This window comes from Delphinapterus leucas, chromosome 4, assembly GCF_059928025.1.
Source record: "Delphinapterus leucas isolate spDelLeu-1000000601 "Yukka" chromosome 4, BTC_Dleu_Yukka2, whole genome shotgun sequence".
NCBI classification, from domain to species: Eukaryota; Metazoa; Chordata; class Mammalia; order Artiodactyla; family Monodontidae; genus Delphinapterus; species Delphinapterus leucas.
Window position 1 is genome coordinate 80032726 of NC_143132.1, and position 24939 is coordinate 80057664.

The 24939-nt window shown below is 42.2% G+C and overlaps 1 protein-coding gene and 1 non-coding gene across 2 annotated transcripts; one reads left to right on the forward strand and one right to left on the reverse strand.

Annotated features, from left to right (window-relative positions):
* Nucleotides 1-1963: 1963 nt before the first annotated feature.
* Nucleotides 1964-2070, reverse strand: LOC115802399 (U6 spliceosomal RNA). The gene has a single exon (XR_004022865.1). It is a non-coding gene; the product is annotated as a U6 spliceosomal RNA (small nuclear RNA).
* Nucleotides 2071-3622: 1552 nt separating this feature from the next.
* Nucleotides 3623-5658, forward strand: SST (somatostatin). Its single transcript, XM_022575133.3, has 2 exons — nucleotides 3623-4546; nucleotides 5395-5658. The coding sequence occupies exons 1-2, from the start codon at nucleotides 4409-4411 to the stop codon at nucleotides 5605-5607; spliced, it is 351 nt and encodes a 116-aa protein (XP_022430841.1). The 5' UTR covers nucleotides 3623-4408; the 3' UTR covers nucleotides 5608-5658.
* Nucleotides 5659-24939: the final 19281 nt, after the last annotated feature.

Here is a 24939-nt window from a genome sequence, read left to right on the forward strand (position 1 = left end):
TCTGATTCACCCGCTCTGTTCGAGTTCCCTTGCCTTGTTTCTGATGCTTGAATGTACCAAGCATGCTTCTACCTCAGGGCCTTTGAACAGATTGTCTTTCCACCTGACAAGGAAATATCTTTATTCAGATATTTGCATGTCTAGCTCCCTCACCTCATTCAGGTCTCTGCTCAAATGGTTCCTCCTCAGGAGGGTTTTCCCCGAGTCCTCATGCTTTATACCTTGTGTTAATTCTTAGCAACTTGAACATAATTAATTAATTGATGTGTTTATTGCTTGTCTTTCTCACTAGGACTTTGTCTATCTAGTTCACTACTATATTATGAACCTCTCAAGCAGTGCAGATTCTCAGTACTTATTTGTAGAAGGAATTTGAGTGAATCAATTTTACAGATGGAGAGACTGAGTCCAGGTGGGGAGGGCAGGTCAGCACCAGAAGCAAGATGCAAGAGCAAATTTTCCTTCTAATAGGCCTGCGAAATACCCGCTGCATCCGGCTTCCTCCCTCATATTACATAAAAGCCAGGTTCTTTTCCAATATAAAGTTCTCAATTTGAGAAACAGCATTTTAACATCACAGTGTGCTCTACTTTGCCCCTTTGTCTTCTCAGAGTCAAGCTTGTTGATGATCAGGGCTGGAAAGAACCACAAAGGTTGCCTATCAAGCCTTCTATTTTGCAGATGAAGAAACTAAGGCCCAGAGAGGAAGCCCCCAGCTGGACTGTGGCACAACCAGAACTAGAACCCAGGTCTCTGGACTCCAAATACAGTTACTTTCTGCTTCCCTGCACTGCTTAATACTGAACACCTGATTACTCATAGAGTTTACTGTCTCTTAACTGAAATGAGTTTTTGCTCCTCATATTGGCAGGTAGTCACCCCCAAATGTACATTTCACAGGGAGGTGGGAAATCATATCCCGGTTGGAGAGCAGCACATGAAAGGGGCCTAGATGCCCCCTCGAGGCCCTTGCATCCTGGCTGTAGACTGCTCAGCCAGGAGGTGTCTCCGGCATCCCTGAGTCAGGGGAGGAGGAAAGTTGCTAAACTGATCAGCAGCCTCCCTCAACCTTGCCACTTCCTGCCCGGGTGCCCTTGTGCGAGGCAGAGGCAGCTGTGCTCTCAGGGACTCAATTTCCTCCTCTGTGAGATGGGGCTAGCATGCCCTGTCGTACTGGATGAGAAAATACTTTGTGAACCACAGAAGGCTGCACAAGGATGGGGTCTATCATTCTTAGAGACCAAGGTCTGGGAAATAGGGTCCCCAGTACAACCACAGACATCGCCCCCCTGCCCCCCTCCAGCCTTTGGGACTTGGAAGCAAGACCCTGGGGGTTGGCTGCAAAGGTCTCAGGTTGGGGAAATTTCAAGTGCCTTTGTGCTAAATCAAACTTTATGCAAAACTTGGCCATGGGGAGGGGGCTTAAGGAAGAATTTGTGTCCCCTTTTGTTCTTCTTTCTTTCTTAAGTGGTTCCTAGACTCCTAACAATTTGAGGATTATAAAACTAAACAGAACAAAAGCCCGGAAGTCATCTCATCCACAGCTCCAGCACTTCAGCAAAGGTATGAGGGAAGCCACCCAGACTTACTATTCCCAGGTAGGTACTTAAACAGCTAAAGATCATGAGTATTTTTTTTTAAATACCAAATCATTCCACTTACATAAAGTTCAGAAACAGTCACAACTAACTTATCATGAGAGACATCAGAAGGGTACTTGCCTCTTGAGGAGCAATGGACTGAAACGGGGCACTCAGAAACTTTGAAGGTGATGAAATATTCTATATCTTCATTCGCACGTTGGCTTCATAGGTTTATAGGGGTGTCAAAGCTCACTGAACTGTACACTTAAGACCTTTGCATTTTACTGTATATAAATTAGACTGAAATAGACTGACTGAACTGGAATGTTTTCCTTGTAACTTCTGATATTGCATTGTATGTTGCATTTTCTTTGTTCCTGAAAAATATGGAACGCTTCAAGAATTTCTGTGTCATCCTTGCTCAGGGGTCATGCTAATCTTCTCTGTATCGTTCCAGTTTTAGTATATGTGCTGCTGAAGCAAGCACCATGAGTATTTTTTATGAGAAATAGCTGAGAAGGAAAGAGGAAGTAATGGAAGGAGGGGCTTAAGAGAGGAAGAGACTACAGGCAGAGACTGGGATAGATATTGGGTAGGCAGAATGGGAAGGGAGGGAGACGTGCAGAGAAGGCAGAAGGAAGCCAGAATGAACCAGAACAAAGTCAGAAAATGACTGGGGAGAGGGAAGTACAACAGAGAGGGATGAGGATAGGGAGTGGGGAAAGAAAGTAAAAAGGGGATTGAATAAGGAAGATTTGGAGAGAGAAATTCAGAGAAAGGTTTGGGAAAGGAGAAAGAGGAAAAAGGAGGATAAAGATGTGGAAGGAGAGGAGCAGGCATCTGGGGAGAGAAGTAGAATAGAGCATAGAGCAAGATGGAGGGGCTACTATTTGTTCTTTGGCTGGCTCCTGTTTTAGGAAAATTCTTCTCTACTCAATGGGGCGGCCAAGGGCAAGCCTTGAGTGGAAGAGATGTGAGATCATTTGAGGGTGCCTTGGGACAGTTGGGTTGACATAACTAGACTCTGAACCCGCAGCTAGAGGCCTAGGAGGGTTCCAGGATATATAGAGAAAATAACATGCATTGTGTTCTGCAGTCTGAGATCCTTTGCTCTCCCAGACTATTCCAACACATGTGAGTGACTTTTTAATGCCTTACTTGTTCTAAGCCTTGTCTGGACTCACCAAGCCCTGGAAGCTTTAGCACTCCTTGCTGTGCCTTCTCTTATTGCTCTAGCTTACAGACACAAAAAGAAAAGGTGACAATTATTCAAGCCATTCGGGACACCTCCCAACCCCTCCTGCCTCTCAACACTGTGGTCTTGGTCTAAGTATTGAGAATACATATGTGATGCCTGGCTGGTGACAGGATTAGTCAAGTTCTCTGCTTCACTTGGTTTCTGAAGATACAGGAATGTTTTTCAGCTCTTATGAACTTGAAGCTTATAAAATGCCAGCCCTTGAAGAGCCTGCAGGGATTATCTGGTCCATGCCAGGACATTAGCTGGCCATTCCTTGATAAGGAATTATTCTGGGGAAAAAAAAAAGAAAAGGAAAAGCTACCAGAACTCGGATCAGGACAGCAAACATCTAACTAGACCACAACCAGAATTCCACAACAGCATTTCTCAAACTTCCTTTTTATTTGTGTGGGGAGTAGGGGAGCACTGTTGATGCTTTCTTCACACAGAGGCTTACAATAATGGTGACTTACATTCAAGGGATTCCTGAACTTCCGTATGTCCACACTGGGAGTCCCTGACCTAAAATGGCTACAACTAGCCAGGAATCCATTAGAAAACTCAGAGTTGAGTGAAAAGAATCCTAGTTTGGAATGCGGAGGTCTGGTCCTTGCTCCAGCTGTGTACTATGTGAGCCAGAGAATTTCACTGCCCATTTCTAGGCTCAGTGACTCAAACTCTGAAGTTTAGTAGATGTTTTCTGAGGTTTCTTTCTAGCTCCAAGTTTCTAGCACCAAAATGAAGTCAATCTGACTTTTTTTTCCTTTAGCATTTTTTGTCACAGTCGAATGGCAAGCAGACTACAAGCGTCTCTGCTGCTGAGAAAGAGGGATGGAGGGTGAGTTTAAGGTACTCTTCCATTATAAGGAAAAGTGAAGTTCTTTTAGAGCCCCATTACATCTTAATCTACAAGACTCTTTACAGAGTTAATGGAGAAAGGTGACTTAGTCTTTCTAAAATCCACACTCCATTTTCAAATCTGTTCTTAGAGGAATGCTTATGACATTCACTGTCACAAAGCATGCTTGTAACCATCTCCACTTGTCACACTCATATACTTTTGCATTTGGTTCTCCTAAAATGTTTGAGCATGAGGATGGATAGAATTGCCTGGGCACATTTATGTGTATGTGGCTGAGTGTGTGATAGTGCATTTGCTTCTCCAGGGGCTGAGTGTTTGAGTGTGTGTAATTAAGTGTGCACATGTGTGAGTGAAATTATAGAATGTGTATGTGCGTTGCACTGAGTGACTATAAAAAGATTGTGTAGATGGTGTGACGTGTGGAATCGTGTGTGCCTGTGCCTGTGCAGGATTTAATTTTTTTAAATAAGCCACTTTTGATTGTGTACCCTCCTCTCACTTCTGTGATTGATTTCACGAGGGTAATGGTGCGTAAAAGCGCTGGTGAGATCTGGGGGCGCCTCCTAGTCTGACGTCAGAGAGAGAGTTTAAAAAGGGGGAGACGGAGGAGAGCATACAAGCCGCTTTAGGAGTCGCGAGGTTCAGAGCCGTTGCTGCTGCCTGCGATCAGCTCCTAGAGTTTGACCAACCGCACTCTAGCTCGGCTTCTCCGGCGCCGCCGAGATGCTGTCCTGCCGTCTCCAGTGCGCGCTGGCCGCGCTCTCCATAGTTCTGGCTCTGGGCGGTGTCACCGGCGCGCCCTCAGATCCCCGACTCCGTCAGTTTCTGCAGAAATCCCTGGCTGCTGCCGCTGGGAAGCAGGTAAGGAGACTCCCTCGACGTCTTCTTTCCCCTCTCCAGAACCTCTCAATCTTCCCTAGCCTTGCCTCTGATCCCTTGGGTGAATTTAAGAGGTGCCCTCAAAGAGTGCCGGTGCTTTTCTGGGTCCCTTAGCTACCAAAGCTCACAGGAAAACTTTCAAAGTCCAGAATCCCTTATTACCTCTTTGTTTCCCCTGATCAGCGCAGTAGGTCACTGTTCAGGTGAGTTCTTTAGCATTCAAGAAAATTCCAAGACCTTGGTAACTGAGCTCGAAGGGATGATGGCATTGATCCCCGGTGCTGACCGCGGGAGGTGCTGACCCAGGTGCTGAAAGCACGGACCTCTGAAGCTGCTACTGTCCTAAGCACCACCTCCCTCCCATGCAGCGGGGTTGGGGGCTAACTGGCACTTTACAGCCAGAACACAATATGTTTACGATTGTGAAAGGTCTCGTTCTCCACAGCTGACTTAGTAAAAATGGTAAGAACAATTCTAGTTTGTAGCTCATGATATGGAAATTGAGTTAAACAAACTGTTGGCTCATGTTGAAAAACTAACGATCTATTTCTTTCTATGTGTGTATTTTAAACCTACAGAAGCAGAAAACTTGCAGAAACATTTGAGTTTTTAAAGCTTCTTTGTGTACTTGGTGATTATAACAACAGCCCTTGTTTTTATATCCTTAACCAATTTTAAGTGTGAAAAAAAATTGCACAGCTGTGAAAATTGGGGTTTGGGTGTGGTTAAATCTGTTTTTCAAGCAGGCTTTTCCATTTCTTCTTCTCCACCATCCTCATTCTTATCCTCTCTCTCTCTCTCTCTTTCACTCTTCCTTCCACCCCATGCAGGAATTGGCCAAGTACTTCTTGGCAGAGCTGCTCTCTGAACCCAACCAGACAGAGAACGATGCCCTGGAGCCTGAAGATTTGTCCCAGGCTGCTGAACAGGATGAAATGAGGCTGGAGCTGCAGAGATCCGCTAACTCGAACCCGGCCATGGCACCCCGAGAACGCAAAGCTGGCTGCAAGAATTTCTTCTGGAAGACTTTCACATCCTGTTAACTTTACTAATTATTGTTGTCTGTATAAGACCTCTGATTCCTCTCCTCCAAACCCCGTCTCTCCTCCCTAATCCCCCCAATCCTCAGTAAGACCCTTGCATTAGGAATTGAAGACTGTAAATACAAAATAAAATTATGGTGAAATTATGAAAAAAAGGATTTTGGTTTCTTATTGAGTTAAACCTTTGTGTTCAATACTATATGATTAACTTCATTTGTGATTTCAGTCAAGTTCTTTGAGATATGCACTCCAAATCTCACAGACATACTGTTTAAAATTCCCTGTGGTAATAAAAGTTATGTTTTAAATGGTAACCCAGATAGTTTGGGTTATTATAAACATAAATAATCTCAATTAACTCTATGAATTCTAGTTTTAATCCAGCAGTAGTTATTGGAAGGGGCTGCCACAAACATCAATTACATTTTAAATACACTTAAAATTATATGTTGAAATGAGTATTAGTATTAATGGGTAGGCAGGCTGAAATGTCCAACTAACCGCCAGGCTGATATGTAAAATAAATGATATATAAAAAATAGAAGGGAAAAATCACTTAGAAGTTGGAGGAAAGAAGCTGGCTTAAATAGCTAAAATAAAGTTCTGAGCTTTTAAGATGTGTTTATAGTTTGTGAACATTTATCTAGAGAAGAACATTGCTTTAATATCTTCTTTGACAATCCTCTCTGTAACTGAACACGGTTAAATGACTGCTTCTGTTTTAAAAGTAAGCTCCTGGGCTGCCCTGGTGGCGCAGTGGTTGAGAGTCCGCCTGCCGATGCAGGGGACACAGGTTCGCGCCCCGGTCCGGGAGGATCCCGCATGCCGTGGAGCGGCTGGGCCTGTGAGCCATGGCCGATGAGCCTGCGCGTCCGGAGCCTGTGCTCCGCAACGGGAGAGACCACAACAGTGAGAGGCCCGCGTACGGCAAAAAAAAAAAAAAAAGTAAGCTCCTAAATTTTTTTCCTCAGGGGGAAATACCAACTTAATTATAAGATTCCAACATGAGAGCTATGGGTTGCAAGAAACATGTGTGTTGGGTCACCTCAGTGAATGCAACACTATTGAAGGTATCAGAGTACAATATCATAATTGCAGAATAACAGAAGGAGATATCTCAAGACTTCTTTTGATTTTATCAAAGTGAGAGTCAAATAAAAATGCAAACAATAATAAAAATTGTACCTGCTAGCTATTATTATTAGTACTGTAATAACATACTAAGTGGTACTGCTCAAGACAGAGATAAAAACATTGCTAATTTAATTCACAGAGACCTTAAAAAGGTGTCCCTTTGGGGATGTGTGCTTTAACTATCAACTGTATTTCTGAATAACTGCTAGAATAAGAAACCAAATATAAACACAGAAACTCAGTGTAAATCCCCATAGTATGAACTTTCTGATGGGAGCATATAAACATCTAAGAGGAATTTCTTATTTTACTGAAGGTATTTATGTTAGATAATACACGTTTTTAATATGAATGTGCTTAGTGGAAGTTAATTCCTGAACAGCTGATCAAACAAGAGAAAATCTAAGCCACTTTACTAGTCTCTGTGAAAACAGAACATCCTTTGAGGTACCGGTACATCTTTTATTTACAAGGCATTTAGGAGGGAATTAATGTGTCCACTTAGGGGATCTGTCTCTGTTAAAGGCCTTATGTACCTCTGGTTACCAACCAACTCAATGGAGTAATAGAATCACATTATTATGATTAAAGCACAGGAGAGAACACAGCTTAATAGTTTCCCAAGGAGTGCATAGATTGTATGGGTGCCAGGGGATGTTAAGTTTTTAGTATCATCTTTAGTTGTCAGTTCCCAACAGTAGTATGGTAATAATTGGCAAGAATTATATAGTCATGTGCCTATATATATATATATATATATACACACACACACACATATATATATATATATTTTTCATTTAAAGATTAAGTTGAATGGAACATTTAATCACAGTTAGTTACATTTCAGCCTCATTTTTGCCACCTTCAAAAGTAGAAGGCTGTACTGGCAAGGGTACCCATACTCCTTCCAGATGTGACTGCCGTTTTGTGTTTCAACACTGACAAAAGTGTTAAAGGAGGACTGATTTTGGTCATTTTAATTAAGATATGGAGCAGAGTTATTTAAAAGATATATATAGAAGGTTTCACTTTTTACTTCCCATTTAGTTCATTTGTGTTCCTCTTTTTGTTTGTTTTTATTTATTTATTTATTTTTGAATTGTGTTTTATTTTATTTTTTTATACAGCAGGTTCTTATTAGTTATCTATTTCATACATAGTAGTGTATATATGTCAATCCCAATCTCCCAATTCATCCCACCCCCTTCCCCCCTTGGTATCCATATATTTGTTCTCTACATCTGTGTCTCTATTTCTGCTTTGCAAATAAGTTCATCTGTACCACTTTTCTAGATTCCGCATATAAGTGATATTGTACGCTATTGGTTTCGCTATTTGTTTTTCTGAAGTTTGATTCACTGCAAGAGTCTAGTATTCTAGCCTGTTTACCACCTAGCCACAACGAACTTTTCAGATTATATTTTCCTTCCTCTTTAATGCAACCACAGGCTTCAGTAGTCCTGAACTACCTGCTCTTTCTTTTAATGGGATCGCTTGGGCAAGGTACTCTTCTTTCCTGGGCCTTGGTTTCCCCATCTGAAAACAGGCAATACTAATAAAGCCAATCCCTTAGAATTACAAGGATTCACCAAGATCATGTGTTTAGAGGTCTTAGTACATGGTAAACAGTTGGTAAGTTACATGTTATAACTGGTGTTATTTTTTTTCTCACATGTGCTGTGCTTTCTAAACTCTCTTTCTTTGCTTTTGCTCTTTCTTGTCATTTCCACAGGTCCAAATCTAAGCCAGCCTTCAAGATTTGTTTTATAAGCTTCTTGCTCCATAAAATTCTTGCTCTGAGCCCTCAGTTGGGATATCTCCCTTCTCTATTAATCTATATCTCTTCCAAGAGGTTCACTTATCACTTCCTGCCATTTATTATAGTTGTATGAGTATATGTAGGAGGGTGAATTTGTGTATTTGTGTATTTGTGTATGAACTTCCAATGAAAAAATATATGTCAGATTCACATATAAGGTGCAATCAGTACCTCAAGAAATGCGCATAGCAGGTTCTCAGTGTTCACTGAAGAATGAATGAATGATCCATGTGCTTGCAGTCTCAAGCGAAACAAATCTCTATTACTAGGCAACATCATTTTTTTTCTTAAGAATAGCACAGGAAAATGGCAATAGTGGCTATTCTATGTGATGCTGGTGTGATACAAGAAAGACACAGCACATGGTTATAATTTTAACAACCATTGAAGCATGTGATTAACAGACCCACTCATTTTGGAAGCTGCAATCAATCCAGTTTTCTTTAACCATTTTACAAAGTCCCTCAGTGGGGCCTGTTTAACTGTCTACCAACTGTGGACTCACAGTTGTAGAGAATCAGATTCACTAACACTTTAACCACATTTGTTTATTTTAAGATCATACAGATTCACTCTTGGCCCGAATGCAAGACCAGATTTTTTGGCCTTGGCTCAAACTATTCTCAACATACAAACAATTCTGTTTTATGATGACACAAAATACACCTTTAATTATGAATATTAGACGTGAAAGAGGGCTCCGAGATCATCTCATCCTCACCACTCATTTTACTGGAAGCTGACATATGGAGAGGTTACCTGCCCAAGATAGTCAGTAAGTTGATGTAGAGTCTGGACAAAGCCCAAGTTCCCCCTCTTCTACCTCAGGGTTATTTTGATGATCTTACTACACTGCCCCCTCAAGGAATCTGACCTTCTGGACAATTGGTGTGTTTCATTAGTCTGAAGTGAATGCCAATTTTTCTCCTGGAACTTCTTCACCTTCCACCAAGCAACTGGTCTGCATCTGAGGGAGAATAAGACAGTTGATACAAAATAGCTTCCTGTGGTAATAGAAAAGACATTAGGGAGATACTGATGAAGAGGAAAAGGAACTCAAGGGAGACAGTCTTTGAGTAAATTAGACCAAGAAGCAAGGAATTAGTCTGTCTTGGAGTGGAGACGGAGGGGTTCCCTAGCAAGTGGATGGACTCACACCAAGGAGACAGGACTGTGCCTGTGGGGGTGGTCCTCAGAGAAGTCATGATGCACACCCACAGGCCCCGGCGGGAAACATGTCAGCGACCACCTCTGCTTCTTCAGTAAGTGAGAATGAGTGCCTTAATTTCAGGTGTTCACTTTCTTATTACCTAGAATGTGCCTCTGTGTTGAGGACTTGCTGGACACTGGAAACAAAATTTGTATGGTAGGGTCTTTTCTTTCAGGGAACCCAGTCTAGGAAGTAAGACATATTCCTTTAAAATGAGCAAATGCTACAATGGAGGTTTGTCTAGAGTGTTAGGGATAAAAAGAGGTGCCGGTGGCTCCCTTGCTTTTTTCTCTAAATTATTCTCCTTATTAGTTTTTAAATTATGGTTTGAAAGTGTAAGTGATTTTACCCTTGATGGGATGAATAAATTATAGGTATATAATGATATAATATACACTTTTACAACTGAGTCTAGGTTAGCTTGAAAAGTGTTTATATTCCTCTCTTGTATATGACGAGGCGGAGAGTGAAAGATGTCACCAGCTGGTGAGTGGTGGAGCTGGAACCAGGTTGTCTGATTTCCAATCCAGTGCTCTTCCCACTGTATTTTAGGGGAAAAGGGTGAATTAAAGGGAAACTCAGGTCTTCCCTGGTGGCGCAGTGGTTGAGAGTCTGCCTGCCGATGCAGGGGACACGGGTTCGTGTCCCAGTCCAGGAAGATCCCACATGCCACGGAGCGGCTGGGCCCGTGAGCCATGGCCGCTGAGCCTGCGCGTCCGGAGCCTGTGCTCCGCAACGGGAGAGGCCACAACAGTGAGAGGCCCGCGTATCGCAAAAACAAACAAACAAACAATAAAAAAAACAAAGGGAAGCAACTTGCTGGGCAAATTAAGAGCAGATCAGCTTCGGATCATCTTAATTTTGCTCTTCTATACATAATACAAAAGGGTATTACTACTCTTGCTGTCAGAGGAGAAATGGATTTAGGCTCTGGGATTGGGGTTTCATCCTGTTACTACATTAGGAGCATTATTTCCAAGGAACTCTTTTTAATGTCTTTCCACACGTTTCATGTCATACTTCTAGTTTTGCTAAAGGAATGAATAAACAAACAGACAAATAAATAAAATTAATAACCTTTAAGCACATCTTTTCCCACTCAATCTCATACACACAGGTTTTAGGACAATCTGGGCTGTGGGCATTTTTCGCATGAAGTAGTTACAAATCTTTCAGTCCGCATTTAGTCTACAGGTCATGACATCTGCCTCCCTTATGCTTGGGTAGTGGTCATATATTCCTGCCTCTGGCCTTGTAGGTATATCCTTTGAAAAGCTGCCCTGAGGCTGGGATTTGAAGACCTGAGAATTTTCACTGAAACTTACAAATGAGATGAACTTTTGCAAAGTAGGCTTTTATACCACTGAAGTTGATACACCCGTCAAGGTCTCAGATAAATATTCTAGGTCGTGTAAGTGGCCACCTCATTCCTATTAACTTCACATGTCTCTGGAATATGGTCCATTAAGACGGTGAAATTGTTATCTAGAGATTAAACAGCTCATTAAAATAAATAATATTTCAAAGAAATTCAGGCTTTTAAAGTAGGGTTCAAATAGTTAAGAAAGATAATGTGTTCCCAATTAATGGCTATTTAATTCTATCTTTCCTGTATAAAAAAATATATAAAAGTACATTTTCCGTTCCAATGCCACATTAGGGTCAAATGGCACATCTTATGAAAGAAACATTAAGCTACCCTAGAATTGCTGTCCCTGGGTAATGATTTATTTGACTACCAAAGGCACATCATGAAAGTCAAGATTACAAATTTAACTAGGACATAGCTCTTTCTTCTTCATTTTCCCATCTATATTCTCCCACTCACTCCCCAAACACAAGGATGAAAGGCAATGATTTTACCAGACTTATCATCTTCTTCGTCCTCCTTTTTATTTGTTATTATACATGGGTTAGCATGGTATATTCATGACTAAGAGCCCTCAAGTTCTATGGCCTTCAAGAAATCCGGAAACTCCTAGCTCTCACACTCTTTTTCTCAGGTGATTTATGAAAACACTTATTTGTGGATCACTGCAGTGGACAGATTTCTGCTGTTGTTGCTGCTGCCTTTCTCCTTCTTTCTCCTCTTCTTCCTCCCAGCTCTTCTCTAATATTCACTCCTCTCTTTGAGAGCAGCATCCTGAATTACTTTTTGTGATCCACCCCACTGTGCATGCTCCACCGTGTGGTTGCAATGGGAATGACTCCACCTGCAGTCCAGGATGGATAACAGAATGGATTAAGCCACTCAGACTATATCAACCCTGTTCATAAGGATTGGTTCATGGCTTGGGCACATGACCAATCACAGTGAAACTTAAGACTTTTATGGGCTCATCTGGGACATTTCTATCTCGCTGATTGTGGATGAGGAAGCATGAAAATTTTTGTCAACTGTATTGAGACTGCCAGTGTAGTCTGAAGGCTTGTGCTGTAGAAGGCAGAGTGATGAGATGTAAGAAAACTGGGTCTTTGGTGGCCTCATTGAAATACGATATTAAGCTTATCACAAACAACAGCAACAACACGATGTTTACCTCTGTACACTTCATATGTATTATCTAATTCTCTGTATTTTTTAAGAGTAGTTTGGTTTTCCTTTATTTTAACCAGAAACTTTCTTATACACACACTTAGTGGTACCTTGTATTGTTAGTAGTGTATGTGTGTGTGTGTGTGTGTGTGTACATATGCATGCATGTATGATACTATGGGTATGTCTTTGTTTATATATCTCTAGCTATTATATATTTATGCTTGTCATAACTTCCCAATTAAGATGAAAGTTTTGAGAGGAAAAAGATTAGACTGCACTAGATTTTATATCTTTTTGAAATCCCATTATTTGACAGGCCTATTCTAGCTTCTTTACAAACACTGTGATAATAAAGAACAGGAGAATTGCTTACATTTATTTAATACTTTCCAATTTATTAACGTCCTCTACAACTGTTATCTCATGGAATTGTCACACGTTTTATAATTTATAAATTAGGCATTAGGACAGGAATTTATACCTCTATTTTTTACAAATGTAGAAACTGATATTCAAGACATGAAAGTAACTTGCACAAAGTCACAAATAGCTTATGTGGCAGAGCTCAAAATTAAGACCAGCTCTCCTGAAGAATCAAGGCAAGCTGCCCATCCATTTCAGTTTTAGGGACATCGCGATCAATTAGACAATGCCAAAGGTCTCTGTAGGTCAAACCCTTTGATTTCTGCTTTCCTTCTTCTGCTTGTTATGGTAAGCACAGCCTCCTCATTTCTGGTAATGAAGCCCCACCGTTTGGCCTCTGATATCCCAGGATCCCACGGTACCCACTGAATTCAGGGAGTCTGTTTTTATGGCAACAATTCTCACTGTCATTCCTGGCCTACAGAGAAGAGGCTGTATGAGCTTCACAGAGCTCTTTGCCAGGCTTCCCATCCACAAGTCTTGGTGAAAAGAGTGTCTCTCTGGATCATTTCACAGAGCATTGGTAGGAGGTGAATAAGTAGGTATTATGTGATGATGTAAAAGTGTAAAATGTAAAAAAAAAAGGTGTCCTTGTTTTTTGTCTAGTGTCTTGACTTTGGGCTTCCCTATGTACTCCTCCTCAAGCCCCTGACTTGAGAGTTACATCCTGCTGGAGATGAGACACTATTGCCATACACTGAGGCCTTCCCTGAGGAAAGTCTGTCTTCCTGGATAACATTTTATTTGCTTTTCTAAAAGTGTCAAATTATGATCTTTAATGCATCATTTATTTTGCTTGCTGTTGAGTGGCTCTCATACTGCTGAATACGTGTGTGTGTGTGTGTGTGTGTGTGTGTGCGCATGCACAGATTGTTTTTTCTTTCAATTCACAAATATTTATTGATGGTTTATCTGTTAGGTGGAAGCTACAAAGATTAATAAGTTAAAGTCTCTATGCTTAGGCAGTTCAAAATCTGAATGAATGTTCACTAGTAGGTAACTGTATTATAATACACTTGTTCTCAAATTGTGGCCCTGCACCAATAACATTAGAATCACCTGGTAACTTGTTGGAAAAGCAACTTCTTGGGCCCAACCTCAGATCTACTGAATCAGAAATTTGGGGAGTGGGTCCAGAAATCTGTGTTTTATCAAGTCCTCCAAGAGATTCTGATGCACACTATATTTTGAGACTCACTATTTTAAGACAAGAAGGGAAAATATGAGGCTTGGGTGTAAATAGGCAAGTCACCATGGTGAATATGATATTTAATTTTTAAATTTTTTATATTTCATTCCAAACTTTTTAAATTCACAAATAAAGTGGAAGTCTCTTTATATCTCATCCCCAGGTATATTCTTATTCCTCTCTCTACTTTTAGAGGCAAGTACTCTTATGAATTCAGTGTGTATTCTTCCTGCCCATGGTTTTATAATTTTACTATATACATACATGATCACAAACAATATTTTGTATTGCTTTGTGCTTTAATAGTCTTTATACATCATAGCTTAGTTATAACTTTTGAAATCTCTCCTTTTATATTTTTCTGTCATTTTAATTTCTGCATTATATTTCATTGTACAAATATATCAGAATTATTTATGCTTTCCTCTATTGATAAACATTTGGCTTTTTCAAATGTGTCCAGGAGAGAAGCTGTTGGTGTCTTTAGATATTTCTCAGCACTATGAGCCTGGATGATCTGCCTTTACCAAACAAAAAAGTTAAAGTCAAAATAATTCTGCTGGTCTCATAGACCCTTTCATTCAGCAACAAGAATTCATTCCATGCTTCCAGTCAACTTTTGCATTATAACTTGCTACACTTGAAAATCTATTACATATGTATAATTAAGTCCATCTACTTCTTGCCTCTCTGTTCTTATTGATCCCATCAAGATTTGGCCTCACTGAAATCGCTTCTTTGGAAATTGTCCATAAAGAGAATACTCTGAATCTCAGCAGGTATTTCTAAACACCCTTTATTCCAGTTAGTGTAAATTCCCATCATGTGATTCCAAGGAAGACAAAGAGCTGAACCAATCAGACACTAGTTTAAAAAATTAAAATGTGCTATTTCAATCACCATCTGGAAGGAGCTGAATCAAGACTAAACTGGGGGTTAAGTAGCAAAGGCTTTGTCTGCCCGGGTGGATCAAACCACACAAAAAAATCAATTGTTCACTGGGACAGAGCCACAGACCATTACTGCCTGAAGCTGTTTAACCTGCTATAGGCCTCTTTAGGAATCTGATAAATTTATACCTGGTGAATTTCATTATTGTAACAGTCCTGTCCACCCCCCAGGGGTTCACCAATACCCTTCTGATCCAGACCTGAGCAACATGTGGTTGGACCTAAGAGAGAGAATCAAAGCGTTTCTTCGGGGCTTCTCTAGTGGCGCAGTGGTTGCGAGTCTACCTGCCGATGTAGGGATTGCGGGTTCGTGCCCCGGTCCGGGAAGATAACACATACCGCGGAGCGGTTGGACCCGTGAGCCATGGCCGCTGAGCTTGTGCTCCGCAACTATGTGCTAACCTATTACTCAGAACTTGATCCTGTCCTTGAGGCTGTGTGCTAATCCATCATTCAATACCTGGACTTGCTCTACCATATCCTTATCCAAGCGTCATCCAGACTCTGTTTAAACTCCTCTAGTGATGGAGGAGTCATTCCCTCCTGAGGTACTTTGGGGCTAGATAAAGTTTAATCTCTCCTTCAGAGAAAGCCCTCCAAATATTTGCAGAGAGGGCCCATGCTTTGGCCCCTGGCTGCACCCACATGCTCTCTTCCCCCTCCTAGCCATCCCCAATTCTTTCTATTATTTTGCATATGACGTATATTCCAATTCTTTCACCCATCTCTACACACACTTGAGTGTGTAGCCTATCTTTTTTTGTTTTCTGAGAGTAAAAAAAAAAAAAAAAAAACGAAACACTATAAAGGTCTAAGAAAGGAGGATTTTAACTCTAGGGTTAAGTCCATCAATTTTTCTTTTTGGGTGGACCCTGCCTCATGGTACCTTGGCTACATTGATTACGTATTAGTTGAAATGAAAGCTAATTTGTGCTAGCTTTTTGGTTTCATTACTGTCACCAAACCATGGGAAGACATTTTCTCAAATACTGAGAACTCATTTTTTTATAGATGACAAGAGTGAGGTTTAGGGAGGAAAAGTATCATATTCAGTGTTACATTCAGGGTTAAAACTTAGTTCTCCTGATTTTCTTGCTAGTGCTCCCTACACCATCTACAAAGACACTTGTAGGTATCAGTCAGACATAAGTTAATTGTAGAATTTAAGACAGTTTGGTGCTTTGGGGAGGTAGGGTTAGGAACGTTGTGTTGTCAACTTCTGCTAAACTAAGATACAGCAAGTAGAGCTGGGTAGCTGGGTTTCCTAATTCTAGCTGGGCTTAGTTTTTTTTTTTTTTTTTTTTTTTGGCTGCATTGGGTCTTTGTTGCTGCTCATGGGCTTTCTCTAGTTGTGGCGAGCAGGGGCTACTCTTTGTTGTGGAGCATGGGCTCATAGGCATGCAGGCTTCAGTAGTTGCGGCTCGCGGGCTCTAGAGTGCAGGCTCAGTAGTTGTGGCGCAGGGACTTAGTTGCTCTGTGGCATGTGGGATCTTCCTGGCCCAGGGCTTGAACCCGTGTCCCCTGCATTGGCAGGTGGATTCTTAACCACTGCGTCACCAGGGAAGTCCCTGGGCTTAGTTTTAAACCTAGTGCAGTGTCATATAGTCTTCAAGAAGGACTGGTGAATAACATTTTCTTTGTATCTATTTAATGACAAGAAATACTGTTGAGTGCTGAGGCAACAAAAACGTGCTATGGATATTCAGAGACTCAGACCTTGACCTTGAGGAGCCCAATGTAGAGGGGAAGGTTGACATGCTCGTGGCTGAATGTAGGAAGTTCTACAGGTGAGGTGTGAAGCAGTTGCTACAGGAGTGCAGCCAAGAGAAAAGGCGTTCCCATTCAGGGAAACTGGAGGAGGTGAGCATTTACAGTTGGTGGAGAGCTGACACATGTAACTGTTACTCCAAGTTGAGGGGATAGAGGCAAAAATACAGAGGTGGGAAAATGCAGGGAGTGTTTGAAGAATGATGAATCAGCTTTAAGGTGTATTACTCTGATCTAGACTTTTCCTTGGACCTCAAAGAACAATTTCAGCTGTTGCTTGTTCATGCTTGATGCAGGGAGAAAAGTCTTTCCCTGAGATGGATTGGGGATGAATGAATTCTCTTTTAAGATGGTGTATGAGCATTTTTCATTGTCTTTCAGAAACTGAAAAGCATTTGCGGGGGTCAAAACAAAGAAGTGTTGCTATACCCTGCAGCTCCAGAACAAAAACAAAATGTTAAAGAAGATTGTCAAGGTGGTTTCTTTGACAATTCAACCTTAAAGTGACTTTAAGTAAAAGACAGAGAGCCATTTGAAAGGCTGATCCATTAGCATATAGACTTTTATTTCTCTAAATTGCTATCTATTTCAGTATCTGTTTTTCCTCTTGTGTTTGCCTTAATTTTTATGGAAAGTTTATAACTTGATAGTATCCACAATACATTTACATTCAGGACAAACCACTAATCAGAAATTAGGAGGGAGGGGATCATCTAGAGAATAAGACCTTTATTTTATACATGAAGAATATAGCTTCTTTAAAAAATTCCATCTAATAGTGTGTAGCCCTTAATAGTTTTCAGAGCACTTTTACAAGTATCAATTCACTCACTCAAGATAAATGTACTGAGTGTCTCCTATGTATGAAGCTCTCCTCTAGTGATGGAGCTATAAATATGAATATGGCATCATTCCTGCTGTCAAGGAGCTCATGGTCTTATGAGAAAATCTGTCTTGTAAACAAAGTTACGACTAAGTATGATAGCAAATATAGTTGCAGCTCATAGGCAGGAGTAAATAAATGTGTCTGTGGGAGTGGGAGTATTGAAAACCGCAAAGGAGGCCATGCTTGGTCTTGAGGATGACTAGAAATTAGTAAGATTCAGAGTTGGAAGATAGATTCAGAGGAAAAGCAGATGCTAAACACGTTGATGAGTGACTTAGACTCATTTAGAGGCAAGTACAAGAAACCAATTTCATACTTGCTTAAACAAGAATAGAAATGTATGATTGGGAACCGTGGGCATCCCATAGATCCCAAGGGCAAGGTATTGCCAAGCCACATGATGGGGCTGAACAAGAACAGAAAAGGGATCCCCAGAACCATAGGTGTCTAATTTATAGCTCTCAGTCTAAATACTTAACTTTTTGATACTTGGCCCAGCTTGGGTCCAGAATCTGCTCCAGCCCCACCAACATGACAAGAGCGGGAAGATCATGTGGTACAAACATGGTTTCCAAAGCTCTCCACTATGGATGAAAGCTTCAAAGAAGGGAGCTGGAGGCCTGCAAAGATAATCCAAAAGTTATCTGCTATAAGCAGATCTGAGGTCTTTAATAATAATTAAAATTTGTGGTAGTGTCAAAGGGTGGAGTGGTGGTAGTGGTGGTGTGTGTGTGTGCTTGTGTGTGTGTACCCTAATGGAAATAAGGAGCTAGATGAGATTGGAGGATTCACATGAAAGACACTGTGAAAGAGTTTTACTCTTGTTTTTTAGATGATGAGGGACTTTTAAACATGCTGAGAGTAAAATGATCAGAATCGTGTTTTGGGTAGAGAACTATGTGGTGGTGTGGAAAATAAATTGGAAAGGGATAAACTGAAAAAGGAGAAGATAAGTTAGGGGTAGTTGAAATAGTTTAGGTAAGAGACAAATAGAGCCTTAACTAGACAATGAAGATGGGTAAAATGGGATGAAATGGAAAAAAAGATTCAGGAGAAAGACATGACTGAATATTGTGGCCTATTCAACATGACAGGGGATTTAGGAGGAAACTACCATGGTTCCCACTTTTAAAAAAATTTAAGTATAACTGATTTACAGTGTTTCAGGTGTACAGCAAAGTGATTCAGATATATGTATATATATTCTTTTTCAGATTCTTTTCCATTATAAGTTATTGCAAGATATTGAATATAGTTCCTTGTGCTATAAGTAGGTCCTCGTTATTTAGTTCCCAATTTTTACATGTAAGCAACAGAGTAGCATGGGGTGCCATTCACCAGGACAACAGAGGAAGAGAAGGCCTAGGGGAAGCATAACAGGTATGTGGCCGGTATGTTGAGTCAAGGTACTGAGGACCACCCAAGGGGCATGGTGAAGAGAGACTCTCCCCTCAGGAGTGAGGTCTGGGCTGGAGATGAGATTTGGGATTCATAATTTATGGATGGTAACTGAAGCTGAGGGGTGAAATTTTCCAGGAGTAGTGTACAGAGTCAGTGGAGAAATGGAGGGAAGATGGAGCCCTGAGGGGAGCCCGCAGTAGGAGGTGGTGGAAGAGAATGACCTCAGAGAGGAGGTTGAAAGGAATGGACCAGAAAAGAAGGGCGTCCTGGAAGCCAAAGATGCAGAATTTCAAAAGATGGGCAAGTTGTTAATCACCGTCCTGTGCTGTAGCTCAGGTAGATATTATTTCCATTTCATGGGGAGCAAACGGGAATTTGGAGACAAATCTCTCGTTCAATTATGTAGGGCTGATTAGTGTCAAAGGTGACTAGAACTGGGGTGTTTTGACTTTCAGCCCTGGGTTCTTTCAACTCCAGAACACGATCACAGAGAAATGCTGGAGCACCAGCCAGCTCTCCTGCGGAGAAGGGACGGGAGTGGGAGAACTGTTGGAGCTGAAGAACAGGTCCCGTATATGCTGCTGCGTTGCATCCTTCAGAGGCCAGCTCAGACCCAGTGGGTGGCCCGGTGGAAGCGCCAGCCTGGAGGCCAGCTCAACCTTTAACTGGGCCTGTGACTTTAGACAGGCTGGGCCTCAGTTTCCTCCCCTATAAAATTGGAGAGAGATTAAAATGTACAATCTCCCACCTTGAATTTTATTCTTTTTTTAAAAACATCTTTATTGGAGTGTAATTGCTTTACAATGGTGTGCTAGTTTCTGCTTTATAACAAAGTGAATCAGCTCTACATATACATAGATCCCCATATCTCTTCCCTCTTGAGTCTCCCTCCCACCCTCCCTACCCCACCCCTCTAGGTGGTCACAAAGCACTGAGCTGATCTCCCTGTGCCATGCGGCTGCTTCCCACTAGCTATCTGTTTTACATTTGGTAGTGTGTATATGCCCATGCCACTCTCTCACTTTTTCCCAGCTTACCCTTCCCCCTGCTCGTGTCCTAAGACACAGACGTATTATTCTTTTTTATGATACGGCTTATTGGGTTTTTCCTCACTACAGAGGGAGCATATCCTTATAAACTTTCAATTCTGTTTCCAAGCATGAGGCTGAGAGGGCGATGGGAGGCACTGAGGAAGAACCACAGAGCTTTATCTTTCTAGACACACATAATTCGGAAATTTACCAGCTTCTATAACACCCTGTGTGAATATGACGGGGGAGACAGAAGAGTTAGGTGAGGAGGCAGGGACTGGTGGAGTGTGAAGATTGAAAACAAATCAACTACAGTGATAACAGTTAAAAAAAAAAAAATGAAGCCACACTAATTAAAAATAGCTGAAGTCCCAGAGGTGCGTTTAAAGGCAATCACACAAGATTGTTCAAATTAAGAACACCAGAGAAATGGCTATGCTGATTCACTCCATATTCGGAATGCCTTTAAAAAATAATAATAAACTGATATTAGCAAAAAGCTTTTCCTCTTGTAAATTTTCCCCGTGTTGCAGAAAGAGAAAAATAGAAAACTTTCACATCATTTTCCTTTAGTCTTTGCATGCTGGAAGGAAAGGAGAATGAAATTAAATTCACTTTCAATGTTTTCCTTCCAGGCTGTAAAGCTGCTGGCATCATCTATCCTAGCCCTAGCACTTATATAATAAGGGTGCCATGGGAGCCCTTGGAAGTCATTAAATAAAAAGAAGACATCAAATAATGAAGAGGAAAGCAATTAAAATGCTGGACCCAATAAGATAGTCAGACGACTTGATTTAAATGCAAGTCCAGGACCCAGAATACTGGAAAGTCAGGAGTGAGGGGATTCAACTGGGAAGGATAAAGGGAGTTAAAAGAATGCCTTTAGGAGTGGAAAGGGGACCATGGCTCATTGTTGACCAGGTCTTCTTTCTTTGTATAGAGGAAGAATGGACATAGGCAACCCATGGACTCTGGTAGTTCTAAGACTTCCTGAACCTTAGAAGGGAGCTGGGTGTTAGGCAGGGGGCAGGCAGAGGGTATAGATCTCAAATGTGGGGATACACTGGGATGGGACCTGTTATGTGAGAGGAAGACATCTTAGCCTGGGAGATAAGACTTAGAGGTTTGCCTTCTTTTGTTTCTGTTTTGTCTGACTCTAGGAGTGGGCCCTGGGGTCTTGTGACTAAGGCTTTCTATTGGAAGGTGCACTAGCTCAGACAAACGGTTCTGTGTGTGCTGTAGGCTCCAGGATCCAAGATTCAGGCCCTTCCAGTACAGACAGGGTCTGAAGTTACCCTAGAAAGCACAGGATCACCAAACATGTTTTCCAGAAGGTCATCTTCAGGGCTCCAGCGCTGAGACAGCACCCACCTGTTTCAGGATCTCATGGGGTCTCTGGAATCCCCCCGTCACTCTGGTATCTGCCCTTGATTGTTCCTGGGACAATGTCTCAAAACTGGGCCAGAAGGTCCAGCATGTGATACACAAAGCTTGCTCTTTCCCACTCTCTCCAGGGTAGGTGTAGAAGCAGGAAAGACCAGAAACTGTCAATACGTTTAGGATGGGGCTTAAAAGCCAAGTCTGGGTCTTCCAGGAAGGTCATAAACCCTTAGAAAATGAGTGTGAGAGGCCCTAGTGCACAGACCTTCAGGGTACCACCACTCTCTGAGGCCATGGCCCAAGGAACGTGTCTGTCTGCCAACGGGCCACTCTGGGTCTCCATTCAAGTCTCACTCCTGCTGGAATAACCTTTGGAGACGCTATGATAGAGGGTGTCTGCTGACTTCCTGACCTTGAGTCACACTGCTGAGCCCTCAGGTTAATTTTACTTTGGAAGGTGTCAGATTCATCACTTTTTCTTGCTTCCTGGGATCCTCCACCCACTTCCACATCTGATGAAGTCAAGGGCACTTGTGATAGGTTGAATGATGCCTCCCAAAGACACCCACATCCTCATCTTGGAATCTGTGAAAGTTACTTTGTATGGCAAAGGGGACTTTGCAGATGTGATTAAGTTAAGGATCTTGAGATGGAAAAATTATCCTGAATGGTCTGGGTGGACCCTAAATGTAAGCACAAGAATCCTTATGAGAGGGAGACAGAGGAAGATTTGAGACAAAAGAAGAAGGTAAGGTACTAAGCAAGACACTGGCTTTGAAGATGGAGGAAGGAGACATAGCCAAGAAATGCAGCTCTAGAAGCTGGAAAAGACCAGGAAAAAGATTCTCTCCTACAGCCTCTGGAGAGAGCACTACCTTTCTGAGACCTTGACCCTGACCCAGTGAAACTGATTTTGGACTTCTTAGCTCCAGAACTGTAAGAGAATAAATGTGTGTTTATTCTCCTGGGCACAGGAGTAGAGGGTCCAGCGTGTGATACACAAAGCTTGCTCTTTCTTGTTTTAAAACTCCAAGTTTGTGGTAATTTGGTACAGCAGGCCCAGGAAACTAATACAGGGCACTCCTGCCACACTTGGCATTTTTTTAGGACAAAGGATGGACAGAAAAAAAAAAAAATTATCTTTTCAGCCCTGGGAGTTAGGCATGGGCTCGACTCTCTTGGTTTTTGTTTCTATCATAATCTATACCAAGCACATGGTTTCTCCTTGCTTAAATACAGGCCACCATATTCCCTGACATCCATACCAGTTTGATTTGGGATGAACTTCGCTGTAATAATATCCTGATGCTTTTCATTAGCCTCGAAGGCAACGTTAAAGAGAAAAGCCTGAGGGACAGGCTACCCTTTTCATTCTTTCTGGATGGGTATGAGGGAAAAGCAGGAAAAAAAACTGAAAAAGTGGCACCTTGCAGGAACGTTAGGGACTGTACTGAGCTCTACTTTTGTGGGACATAAATGTCCTGAGTTGATCATAAGGTCTCTTAAATCCTTAGGCTTCACTGGAGGAGGACTATGTGTGGGGACAGATGGCCACAAGTGCACGAACCTACCCTTCTTCCTGCCCATTGCTTGCATTCTCTAAGCTCACATGGGCTATCAGCTGTCTTCTGTTGGGAGGACCTCAGTTCTGGAAGTCAGGAAGGTTCCAGGTCTGAATACTAAGGGCTAGATTCTAGCTTAGACTTTAAAGGATGGGTTTCAAGGACTCTTATGTCATCAGGCACATCTTGTCATCAGGCACATCTTGTCATCAAGGAAAGAAGATAGATACTGAAGGGAAGAACACGATCCAGACAGGAAGCAAGTCTTCAACCTGAGTGTTCCCTGTGACTTGGTGGGAAATGGTCCTGGCAAAACTAGGCTAAAACTCTCTGGCTACTTCAGGCTGTTTCTGGGATCAGAGACCTTGGCCTCCCTTAGGTGTTTCTGAGTCAGGAGAGCACAAGGCTCCTTTTTCCAGCCTCTAGGAATCCTGGGAAGTATTGGCTTACAGCCTTTTAATTCAAGTAGGCAGACTGGCCCAAAGTTGGAGCGAGCTAGGGAACCTGCCTGGAGCTTGCTGTCTTGGCATTTGAAAAGCATCCTAGAGCTTGTAGTTTTCCAGAGCTAGTCCCTTTCATGAGGCAACCCCTGAGTGCGTGGTTTCTGAATTCTATGAGGTTGCTGGTCATGGGAGACAGAGGTCATGTTGATGGTCTTGACTTAGAGCAGCTCTAAGATGACCAGGACGATTGTTTTACACATAAGTCAGTTACTATTTTTACTATTCTTACCTAATTAAATAAGCTTTATCCTTCAATTCGATTTTGTACAGTTTTCAACTCTAAGCCAAACTCTCTCTTTCTCCCTTCCCTCCCTTGTTCCTTTCCTTTTTCTCTCTCATAGTTCTTTGCAGCACTGGAAACCTGAAGAGGATGAAATAGAAGAAAGCGGTGGATGGAGGGCCTTGTCTCCTATCCTTTACATACAGATCTTGAAACTGAGGTCAAAACTCAGTTAGTGACAGAGTCAACTACTCAGATTTTAGTATAAGATGATCTTTCTTTTGCACTATGTGGTGACCCAGGGCAGAGATTATCACTGAAGTGACTTGTGGGAATCACCGGCTGCCCTGCTTTGTTCTCATTCAGCTCACAGGATAACCCCCCACCCTTGGATCCTATTCACTCTAGCACCGTATGGGTGGCAGAATAGGACATCTTCTCGTTGACTCTGGGGTAATCAGTAAGGAATTAATATTTCCTGAGTCTGAGAGGTCCTTTGCCTCAGTTGCTTGGGTAAATTTCACAATTCTGAGAGGTTTTGCTGTCGTTTGTTTGTTTTTCTATTTGAGAATGCACATGACATAGTTAAGAGAGCACTGAACTTTAAATGATGACCACGGGGCTTCCCTGGTGGCGCAGTGGTTGGGAGTCCGCCTGCTGATGCAGGGGACACAGGCTCATGCCCCGGTCCGGGAGGATCCCACGTGCCGCGGAGTGGCTATGCCCATGAGCCATGGCTGCTGAGCCTGCGCTTCCGGAGGCTGTGCTCCGCAACGGGAGAGGCCACAACAGTGAGAGGCCCGCATACCGCAAAAAAAACCCAAAAAACTGATGACCACGGCCCCCATTCTCTCACTTAACCCTTCCAGCCCAGTGAAATAAGTGTTACTGTTGCCCCTACTTTACAGGAAGGCTTAGGGAGGCAGTGGCAGAGCTGGCCTAGAACCTAGCTGCGGTCCTCCACATTAGGTAACAGTCATAACCCCCGGGCATCTCCTCCTGTTAGACTTGGGTGGGTTTAGGAGTGAGACCCTGTACAGGCCAACTTTTGGGAGGTCTTGTTGAATAGGATCTGTAGGAGATCAATCCAGTCGGCATAATTATTAAGTAAATAGTGGAAAAGAAAGAACAGATTGTAAGCTAGTTGGATACACTGGACTTGGTATGGAAATCAGTGTCAACTCTTCAAGGGTCATGGACAGAGGAGTGACTGCCTAGGTCTGTGGCCAGGCAAAGGTCAATAGACAGAGAGGCCACTTCCAAAGCCCACCCCGGCATTCACTGTTTGAATTCAAGGTGACCTGGTGTCAGGGAGACC